We start from the raw sequence: 11,880 nt of genomic DNA, 5'->3' as shown, positions 1-11,880 counted from the left end.
CTCTCCATCACCATTTCTGCGCTTCATGACACTCCTTCCATAGTGGCTCACTTTATTCATCAACAGTAGAGCTTCCTGTATGAGCTGCCAAAGGGATTACTCCATCAAGTATCAAGTATTCCCCTTAGATGTTAACACTTAACATGGCACTGCAGTGTAACAGTGAACCTTAAATCTACAGGTACAGGGTATGTCAAGGAAAGTTGAAAGTTTGTGTTAATTCATTTTTCAATTATTTTGGTGCTATTCCGTTGCTAGGAAGGTGATAGGAGCATTGCTCTCATAATGGCAATTAATCCACATACTCATAATTAGGTCCGGTCATATTAGGGGAAGTAAGTTACCAATACGTCTATTGCCAAATCGTCAACACATGGTCTACCTTCATTTAGTCTAATGCCACTACGTCCATCAACATTTTGTCTAACAACCATTTCGTATCTTAACCATTTGGTCTAAGGCCAAGTAAAACAAGTCAAAAAAGATAGTAGTTGATCGTCCGGTTTTTTCGAGAGAGAGTAATGATGAGGGAGGTCCTTGCTATTTGCTATCTTACTATTTTTTTAAATTCCTCTTGTTAAGTTTTTGCCTCCATTGTCTATACATATATTGGTTCATATATATATATATATATATATATATATTCAGATACGATTCGATTACTGAATGGGCGGATTATATACATTACAAACAAAAGGGAAATGCGGTTAATAGGTGCACTGTCATTTTAAATTTTTTTTTGTGTAATAATATTTATTAATCATTCAGTTCAAAATCAAAGTGATGGTACATTGCAAAAATATTACAATATAAATATTAACAAAACACTGTTCACAAAAGACAAATAATTATCCATAATACAAATAATCGTTAAAAATGCCATAGTATTAACATATTCATATACAGTGGATAAATTCAGTAACAAAAAAAGTAAATATTAACCATTTATAACCAATATAAATTCACAGAATCATACAATAGTTATGCAGACAATTTTTGCTCAACATTGGAGAAACTGAATAAAATTTATAATATAAGAAACGGAAAAGGGTTCGAGTGCTCACTCCCCACACACGCCCATATACACACACAAAAAGAACGAAATCGCTCTCACACCCGACCCCCCCCCCCCCCAACACAGACAAGACACAAATCAGTTAGACAGTACAAAAAAGGCAAAAGAATACAAAACAAATAAGAAAGAAAAGCATAATGAAGGAAAGAAGGAAAGAAAGAGAGAGAGAGATATTAAGAAAAAAAGGAAAGAAAAAGAAAGAAAGAGAGAGAGAAAGGAAAAGATAAGTAATAATCTCCAAAACGATGGTAAAAAAGTATAATATGCCATTACGCCTCCGAGGGTTAGGCAGTCATGTAGATTCCGGGAACTTTGTGAAGAGGCGCCAATATATTCCAAATGATGCCTGAATCATCCGTGGCGATGGGAGGATACACGATTGGCTGATCGAGAGAAAGAGAGAAGGGCGGGGAGGGGGAGGGAGAAGGAGAGGGAGAGAGAAAGAAGAAGAGAGAGAAATATAAAAAATGGAGGGGGAGAAACAGGGATACCGGGGAACTTCCATCATACGTGTCATAAGCCGATGAACAAATACGAAAAAAATACCCACATTTTTTACGCTTCAACTCCGATACTTTTTTTCTTTGTAGACTTGTACTGCTCTGTGCCTGGTACTGTCTTGTTTTCCCCCGTTATCCTCTCTTTATTTGTCATTGTCATCAGCGCCATCCACCATAGAAAGTCAAACACGATCTTGAACTTTGTTTACAATTTTAACCACGCCTAAAAATTTGTTGGTGGTTGTCTTTAAATCGATTGAACTTAACTCTTAATAAGCTGTAACTTATACATTGTTATAGCTTCTAATTTTATCCGCCATGATGTTACTATCCTTCCAAAATATTATTTTGTCATTAAGTTGAATTGATTCATATTTTCATTTTGATAATGCTTTTTATTTTTTAAACACAACAAGAGAACATTAAAAATATGTTTAAGTTTCATTTCATGTACATACATCATATACCATGAGGTCGAGTAAATAGATTTTTAAAAATAGAAATCTAGCTACCATGTTATTCGAAATTTCGAATTAATTTGCAGTAGTTTCAACTAGAGTTTGGCTTTACGTAACAAAATAATTTTGTATTTTCTCCTCTTAGCAGATAGCCCACACCCCCCGTAATATCTGGATAAAATGAGCATCCCGTGTCTCTGACGATGACCTCCAAATTGTATATATTGTATACATGTATCTCAATTTTCCATATTTATGACTTATGACTTCCACTGCAAATGCATACATTTCAAATTTATTTGCGGCATGTATATGTATATTGTTCACCTCATTTGAAATACAACTTAGGATGAGATTATTACAGTGGCGGACCGTGACCCGGAGGAGACAAAGCATTGGAGGGGCACAGCATTGTTCACAAACAATACAGTGCCCCTCCAATGCTTTGTCTCCTCCGGGTCACGGTCCGCCAATCTGATTATATACAAAAAAGTAGGCTAGACGTACTCTCTAAATTTTCCCGACGATTTAAAATAAATTCAGCTCATCTACGAGTAGTAACCAACCGAACATTAGATTTGATTTAAATCCTTTTGCCTTAGCGCTGTTACTTCTCTTTAAATAGGTTGGATGTCATGGTTTTACCATCTTTTCTCTTCAGTGCTATCTCACAGTATTCATTGATCTTTCTGCCTGTCATTCCCTCATTATTTCCAAGCCAGCTTTTCCTTATACGTCCTCTTCTGTCTTCATCTTCTTTTTTTAGATTGAATAATAATTAATCTCTTAAGGATGAAGATTAAATCAATTTTTCGGCTGGTCAATATTCACAGCCGATCTTGACTTATTTGCAATAGTAAAAACCAAGTGGAAATTATGTTTATTATTTTTCTTTTGTTACGTCACAGGACGTGAAGGATGTCGATCCTATCGTCGAGGGCATGGAGCTCGAGACGTACGAAACCGTTGATGAGAAAAGGCGGAACGTTTTCCGCCAGCCCGACGATGGGGACACGAGCACCATAGGGGAGGAGATCTTCCACCCAGAAAGTAGGAAGAAAAAGTCGATGACCAAGTCCCTGTTAAAGGGATTCATCGTGGTTGCAGTCGTAGTCGTCATCGTTGTCGCAATCATCTGCCTTGTCATTTTCCTTGGTGAGTGGCGCCTTATCATCCATTTAACTTCTCGAAAGAAATACTGCTTCGTTTGTCAAAACGTGACTTTCCATGCAAAAGTCCATATGTAAAACTGTCACTTTTATTTCAAAATTTGTGAATGTTCTAAAACGTTGGTCTCTCTTGCTGTCTTTTTCCGGTGACAGCCCGCGAGACCGAAGGCCCATGAGACCGACTTTTTCCCCCATCATCGGGTGCCGCGGTCGAGTGGTTTAAGGCACCTCGTTGCAGCGGCGTAACAGGTGCCTGTTATCAGAGGGAGAGGGGGCAGAGGCAAATATTTCCCAGTAATTCCGTCTAGAATTAGTGGCATAACTAGGATTTCAGTTTAGGGGACAGTAGTGAGCACGGGAAGCCTGCACCCCCCCCCCCCCCCGCGAAGCGCGGAAGGTCCGACGTTCCTTTGAGCTGTTCCTTATCTGCTCTAGCTCATCTTAAAACGTCCTCTGCCTGTTATCGGAAGGGGGGGGGCAGAGCAAGAAATTTCCCGGTGAATAAGTCCAGAATCGGTTGCTTGGATTTCAATTTAGGGGGCGGTAGTGAGCACGCGAAGTGTGCGAAACACTTAAAGACCCTGACCGGTGTAAAAACAGTCATATATCAAAATAAAGGTAACGATTCATACAATACAAATATACCAAAAATATTACATATATATCCTTCCATTTCTGACAAATATTAAATAAAAATCAAAGAAACTGCTCCTCCAAAGTACGCTTCGATTGAGCACCCCCACGTCGCCTGGAAATGATGACGTCACGTTGTGTCAGGAGGGTTGTGATTCCATAGGTTTGTGTACAAAAGCATTGGGTATTTTCTTCCATTTCCATGTTATGAATCCATTTTTTTTTTCGTTTTTAGATGAAAATGGCACTCAAAATTATTCACTGTTCAAATTGTTGTAAACCTACAACTATTCACTACCTTTTTTGTGATTTCTTTGTTTGGCTCTTATTGGGCCTAAATTGCTATGTCATTAAAAGTTGTTATACATAATCTAAATGCAGATAGAATTGAAATCTGCGCCAAATAAGCAGGAAATAAAATATGCCAAAAACTAGTTCAAAACTGTAGATTTCATAAATTCAAGCTTGTGGGTAAAAATATATGTGATATCCCTCTGTGATAGAAGTGAAGAGAATGAAATGCGTTATCTGGAAAGCAAAAAATCACCCAGTTTTTTTTTGTACAAACCTATGGAATCACGACGCTTCTTACACAACGTGACGTCACGGTCTCGAGGCAGGTGAAAAGCACAATAAAGCCTATTTTCTAAGCGGGGTTCGAAGCCCGATAATTGGAATATTCACAAGCAAAATACTCAGCTGGGAAGCGGTGAAAATGCATAAAGCATACCTTGCTGTATTTAGTAGCTTATAAGCTTTCGATTGGTATATAATTTATCAATTTCATTTTCGGGTCCGGTCTGGATCTTTAATAATGAGCGCGCGAAAGGCGCTCCATATTATAAGGGGAGTTTTCCCCCTCCCGCGAAGCACGGAAGCTCCGATGTTTTCTTCGAATCGTTCCTTGCCCGCTCCTGCTCTTACGGTCTCTGCCTGTTAACGGAGAGGGGGAGAGAAACATTTCGAATTGCGGAAGCTCCGACGTTTCTTTGAATCATTCCTTGTCTGCATCCGCTCTTCTTACGTTTTCTGCCTGAAATGGGGAGGGGCACAGCAAAAAAAATTCCCGTTAACTTAGTCTAAATTTAGTGGCGAAGCTAGGGATTTAATTCAAGGGGGCGGTAGTCAGCACGCGAAGCGTGTGAAACACTTACTGACCCCCTCTCTCTGTCTCCTTCTCTGTTCTCTTTAATTATGTTACCATGTTCTTCCTAAATAAATTCGCTTCTTTTTTCTTCGTGATTTTTGTCTACGTCTTTTTTCTATGCTCCAGGTGAACTCGGCGCTTCTATTAAAATATTTTCCTACCATTTTACGGCTATTTTTATTATTATTTACCTCATCTACCATTTTTTTTCTTCATCTGGATTTCTCTTTTCCTCTTTCCTATCTATCTTATGCATGTACTTCCTCTTTCACGCTTCCTCTACATTAATAATATCAATAAAATTATCAATAATCGTATGATGATAATGATAATAATGGTGAATAATAACGACAATAGAAACAAAATATTAGGTTTATCACGACTACTTCTACTACTACGACTACTACAACAACTACTACGACGACGACTACGAGTCCGACTACTACGACTTCTAATTCTACTACTGCTGCTGCTGCTGCTGCTGCTCCTGATATCATAACAAAAATAGTAACAACAACAATAAAAAATGGGTTTAAGGACAAGTCCCCGAGAGGACTACTCCTCCGGAGGGTGATTTCCCCATGAAAACTCCCCCGAGGACAGATTTCCCGGAGGAAAACTGATTTACGTTCTTTTCTTTAAAACTTTCACCTTCTTGTATTACTTATTTTTCTGTTTAAATGAGAAAACAAAAATGCTACGATAGGATTGCCCACAATGAAGGCTCAATGTTCCAGGTGTATGTATTTCCATAATATTTCCAGTTTTCTTGTTAAACATTAAATGCGCAAGATCATGAAGCAGAATTACCATAAAAATAAACGTTAAATGAGTAGAGTTAATGATTCAGTAGGGTCAGTGAAATTAGGCAACGTAAGTTTATACTGTAAGTAGCGGAAACATCCCCTCCCTGCACCCCCCCCCCCCAGAGAGTCGTTTTGTACGCGCAGTAGGTATTTCGCACGATTCGCGTGCTCACGACCGCCCCCTTAAATGAAATCCTAGCAACGCCACTGATTCTAAATTTAGTTACCGGGAATTATTTGCCCCCCCCCCCCCGATAACAGGCAGAGAATGTAAGAGGAACGCGAGCAGACAAGGAACAATTCGAAGAAAACGTCGGCGCTTCCGTGCTTTGCGCGGGAGGGGGACTCCCCCTTATAGGGAGCGCCTTTCGCGCACTTAGTATTAAGTGTTTCGCCACTTCGCGTGCTCACTACCGCCCCCTAAAATGAAATCCTTCTGGACTTGGTTACCGCAAAATATTTTGGCTCTACCCACCCCCCCCCCCCCGAAAACAGGCAGAGGACGTATTAAGATGAGCGGGAGCAGACAAGGAACGATTCACAGTTCACAGGAACGTCGGAGCTTCCACGCTTCTCGCAGGGGACACTCCCAATCCCTGCACCCCCCCCCCCCCAAGAGCGCGCTTCCGGTGCTCACTCCCGCCCCTAAACTGAAATCCTAGCTATGTCACTTATTCTAGACGGAGTTACCGGGAAATATTTGGCTCTACCCCCTCCCCCTCTGATAACAGGCATACGCCGCTGCAACGAGGCGCCCTAAACCACTCGGCCCCGGGGGGGGGGGGCACTCGACCAAAAAAGTGGTAGGGGTGTGCCGCGGGCGAGACAAAAAACGGGGGCCTTGGAGCGGGCTCATTGTAAAAAGGAGGGTCCTCGGAACGGGCTTCGGAACTACAAATGTTTGTGAAAACGGGGGTCCTTGGAACGGGTCGCCTGCGTGCGAGTGCGTATGCATCCCTATGGAACGAACTTGCAGCTAGCCCGGCGGCACGACTGACGGGCGCGCTAGCGCAGAGGCGATGGTCGGACAGCGAGCTGCGGGCGCTTTTCACCAAAATTGCGACCGGAACGGCGTAACGGAAAATATGCGAAGCCCTGGAGCGGATTTTTCTTCTTCTTTTTTTCTCGAGAAGAAGAAAATGCTATGCTCTGGAGCGGCTTTCTTTGTTCTTTTTCTCAATAAGACAAAAATGCTATGCCTCGGAACGGAAATTTGAGTGTAAAAATGGGGGTCCCCTCCGCGGCACATACCCACTATGCATTATATACTGAGTGCCCCCCCCCCCCCGGGCACTCGGCACCTGATGAAGGGAACAAAATCGGTCTCGCGGGCCTTCGGTCAAGCGGTCGGACCCCCTTTTTTCCATTGGGTATCAGATTCTTATCATAATTGAACAAGGGCGTAGGCTATAGGGGTGCACCCCCCCCCCCCCCCCCCCCCGCTGAGGCAGAGGGATCGACACTGACGAGCAAAATGAAAGCAAAACGAAATTGGTACCCCTTCTTCTGCCTTCAATAGCTGATTTTCCAAACTTTGGTTCCACCTCCCGAAGATGTGCACACCCATACCACTTTAGTTCCACCTCCCCAGGAAGTGCATCTCCCCATTTTCAAACCAGCCAACGCCCTTGAGTTGACTTTTTAAGTCTGATTCACATGGTGCTAAACTCGGGTGACTACTAACATGCAAAGCGTTAATTGATTAAGTTGGCTCTCTCCTTCCCTGGCAACCTTGTTTTAATTTCTGAGAGAATAAATTTTCGAATCACGTGTAAATTATCAATCAGCATTGTATAATTAATGTATTTTTGATATAAATTTGTCAAATAGATAATAATGCCTGAAAAGCAAAAATTAAAATAAAAGTTCGAATTATACCAAATTCATGAAAATATTAAATCGTTGGAAAAGGCGCATCATAGATGACATTTCTCTTAAACAGAACAATTTTACGCCCGTAATTCTACGTGGACATATTGGCCCTATGGATTAGTCTCCGGACTTTGAAAGAGATGGCCGTGGGTTCGAACCTCAGCCACGGCGTAATTTTGCTCCAGCAAGAAATTAAACCAGGTGCTTCACTCAACCCAAGAAATGTACCGACAGGAAATATGCAATTCCTAAAAAAAGATGTGATCATCGAAATCGTGATATACCCAGCAAAGGGCAGCAAAGCCGGGGTAATTTAGAAGATTCATGACGAGCACATAAAACAGTAAAAGAAGGATATAGGTGCGTGCCTTATACATGTACAAATACCCTATATAATAGTTATTATAATTTACTGTTATCACATTCTCCCATCACGTTCACAGGTCCAGAAATAGCAGGGCCCACAACAAAGGCGCCACCAAGATCAACGACAACTCCAGGTAAATGTGATCATTCACCCCAGCCGGCTCGATCTTCACACACACCTCCTAATTTTCTCCAACTCGAGAACTCTAATTCGTTTATTTGTATACATGCCCATGCATGTGAACAAACAAACAAACGAACACACCCATGCCCATAAGACCGGTGGTGGTAAATGTTGGATTTATTCCACCTCGATCTTCACCCACATGCTCACGTACTGTTCAAATCCCCATACTGGTATAACTAAGGTCCAGGGAAAAGCCCGTATCCACGTACTAAAACACTTATGATGGGCTTTATGCCTTAACCACGCTTCAGTGTCCACCCACACCTTGAGACACCTCACGAGGACTTAAATCCCCACACTAGGCCCATAGAAGCAACAACAAACAACACGTACACGTATTTGTCCATGTACTAATACCCATACATCTTGCACATAACCCCATCTGGTCTTCACCCACATACACACCCAACACTCCCTCACACACTCTTTACCCCTCTAAAGAACGGAAAAAAAACCCATATTGGTATGCAGGCCCACACAATGAAACACACCCATGCTCTAAGATCCGTTATATCTGTTGCATTGTAGGTCACATCACTACATTTCTGTCTTCACCCACACACACACACCCACACCTATCTTAATTAGACACTACTCACCAGCTCCTCTGAAGAACACAAATCCCCATACGGGTATTAAGGTCCATAGAAACAAAGACCCAAGACCCGTGGTAAATTTTCCATTGCAAAATCACATAACCCCGCCTCTGCCGGTCTAATTCACCCTCACCCACTCCCTCACTCATTCACTACCCTCGAGAACGCATATTACTGGTATAAAATCCCACACAAACACACACACGCCACTAAGACCCATGGGGCATTCTAACATCACATTACGATGGCATCAGTATTCACCCCCACACACAGACCCACTCAGAGAATACGAAAGCCATGTACTCGTATAAACGCCTCCCACAGAAAGACACACACACGCGCGCACACTATTATTATTCCGTTCCCCTTTGCATTTTTCATATCCCACACTACCCACATGCACATCCTTGCACTCTGACAACTGGAACGGTTTGACGAAGGTTTTTCTTCTACTTTTTATTTTTTTTAAATCCTAGTTCTACTGATCTCTATAAGCACGTACACACACACCCTCTTACACACCTTCCTGGGTACACCAACTTCCGTAGTTCAAGAAAAGGCATGTTATTCAGATAAGCAAGCACATGCCTTTAGAAATATAACGCCAAGTACACTTAGCCCCCCCCCCCCCTTCTCTCCCCTCTCTTTCTCGTAACCGTCAATTTCCAGTTTCCTTTTCTCAGACCAAGAGAAAACTATCCCTATCTTAAAAAAAAAAATTGTCAGTGTTATGTCATGTATGTGATAACCATAATGCCAATTAAGCCACTGAATAGGTCTAATTATAAGAAAGCACAAAATAAAAATAAATGAAATTGAGGAAAAATAAACTTAGAACACTTCATCGTTAAAATCTTTGAGTCAATGAAACACATATATGCAAATCATCACTTTATGTTTCTATTTCGTTTCCAAAATGCTTTTCTTCGGATTTTTCTCCTTTTCTACCTAGCTCCAACCGTCATTCCGGGAGTAGTAGTTGGTAAGTATATTCACTTGGTGTACATGGTCTATAACATTCATAAGCAGTGGGTCTACTTCTCAGAAAATACTCGCTGAAAGTAAAATTGCAGTTTGATTTACGCTGCACTTGGTCTAAGACCCGCCTGGTCTAAAAGATCTAATTTCCACTTCGTCTATGAATTAGTTTCCACTTTATGAAAACTTGTATTCATAAACAGACTAAACATAGACAAAGAGATGTTAAATTACCTAGATATTAGACAAAATGGCCCGTCTTGGTCTGGTTTGAATAACTAGGCTTTATAGTCTAACCAGTACTAAAATTATGGGAAGCCAACAGTGTCAAAATAATTTGTTGACATTGTATGTTAATTTGACTGAGTGTTAATTGTGCAAAATGAAGAAAATGAAATGGATGTTAGACCAACTGGTTATGAGACTAAATGGTCACAGACGAAATGGTGATTAGACGAAGTGATGATTGGACCAACTGGTTATTGGAACAAATGGTTGTTAGACGAAATGTTGATGGGTGGAATGGCATTAGACTAAATGAAGGTAGACCGTGTGATGAGTGGACCAGTTGGCAATAGACGAATTGGCAATTTACATCTCAGATGAGCTGAGAACTCGAACCTGCACTGTTATTGGTGTTTGTCTCCGAGTCCACAACCACAATCACGTCAGACAGTTAGACCAGAGTACGTTTGAATTGAACCCGAGTTTGAATACATGCCACTGTGTAGCATATTCTGAGCGTTATGGGCTGAATGGTACATGTAGTTTTAGACAAAATGGTTTAGAAGACGAACTCGTTTTAAAAATAATGAGATTAAATCATGTAAGGTCAGATCAAACGGAAAGTATACGAAACTGCCAGGCAACAATTTACCTATTTGCACTTGTGTGCCAAGTTGTCATACTCTAGAAAAAGTTTACCCAATATTGGGTAAAATCATGGGAACATGCATGTTTGTTGGGTAAAAAGATACCAAATATTTTGTAAATTTTACGCAATATGTCGTTGAAATTTACCCTTCAAACGTGCATTTTGCCCAATATTTGGGGGAAAAATTACCCAGCAAATATTCATGCTCCCTTTTACCCAATATTGGGTTAATTTTTACTCTCTGTTTTAGAGTGCTTTATCCCTTTCCAGTTTGGCTTTGATGGTGCTATAGAAGACGCATTATAAATGCCGATTATTGCATGATCATCTTTCACTCAAATTCTCACTTATACCTGATTTATAATTCTCATTTGATGTCATCAAACCCAGGCGATGTGAACATCAAAGTGTCTGCCACCCTGAATGGAGTTGTATTCATTCCAGAGTTCAGTGACCCCTCATCTACTGAATATATGGAGTTTGCGAGCAAGACGGAAGCTGAGGTAATCTTGTACCCACAGGGTGGTGGTGGTAGAGAGCAAGGGCCGCGGAACGGTTTTGAAAGTGGGAGGGCTGAGTTAAAAGTTGGGGCCGGGCTAAGTCCGGATAACCATGCAAAAAATCACCATCAGATGGAAATTTTTTACGTTTTTGTACACGGTTTATAGGGATAGAAATGGGGGCTGAAGCATCCGCAGCCACCCCCCCCCCCCCCATTTCGCGGCCCCTGGAGAAGGTCACTACCTAAAGAATGAAATTACTTTCTTTTTAACCAGAAATGGCACCGATCAACATGTCTCTATTTTTTTTTTTTTTTTCGTTTTCCTCATGTCCCTTCACTTTTTTTCCAATTTCCTCTGTTGTTCATATCCTCATTTAAAAAAAAATATTTTACAGAGGGAATACATCATGTTAATCCTTTCCTGTATAATATTGATAATAATAATATGTCCATTTATATAGCGCAGTTACTATGTGCATATACTCAACTGCGCTTTGATACTTGGTATCATATTGTTACCCCGGCTTTAGCTGAGCCGCCATATTAATAGGCGCTAAAGCGTTCAAGGAATAAATCCTACCGGGTACCCATTCACCTCACCTGGGTCGAGTGCAGCACAATGTGAATGAATTTATTGCCGAAGGAAATTACGCCATGGCTCGGATTCGAACCCATGACCCTCTGTTTCAAAGTTCGGAGACTAATCCACTGGGCCAC

The 11,880-nt window shown here is 41.2% G+C and overlaps 1 protein-coding gene across 1 annotated transcript in view; it reads left to right on the top strand.

Annotated features, from left to right (window-relative positions):
* Positions 1 to 2,945: 2,945 nt before the first annotated feature.
* Positions 2,946 to 11,880, top strand: part of LOC129266996 (uncharacterized) — a 125,633-nt gene continuing 116,698 nt past the window's right edge. The window contains exons 1-4 of the mRNA XM_064103802.1: positions 2,946 to 3,188; positions 8,104 to 8,160; positions 9,762 to 9,791; positions 11,052 to 11,164. Coding sequence (XP_063959872.1) covers positions 2,975 to 3,188; positions 8,104 to 8,160; positions 9,762 to 9,791; positions 11,052 to 11,164 — 414 coding nt within the window. The 5' untranslated portion in view covers positions 2,946 to 2,974. The remainder of the gene's footprint in view (positions 3,189 to 8,103; positions 8,161 to 9,761; positions 9,792 to 11,051; positions 11,165 to 11,880) is intronic.

Source organism: Lytechinus pictus, chromosome 8 (genome assembly GCF_037042905.1).
Source record: "Lytechinus pictus isolate F3 Inbred chromosome 8, Lp3.0, whole genome shotgun sequence".
Lineage (NCBI taxonomy): Eukaryota > Metazoa > Echinodermata > Echinoidea > Temnopleuroida > Toxopneustidae > Lytechinus > Lytechinus pictus.
Note: the sequence above shows the minus strand (reverse complement) of the source record. Positions and strands in the feature narration are given on the sequence as shown.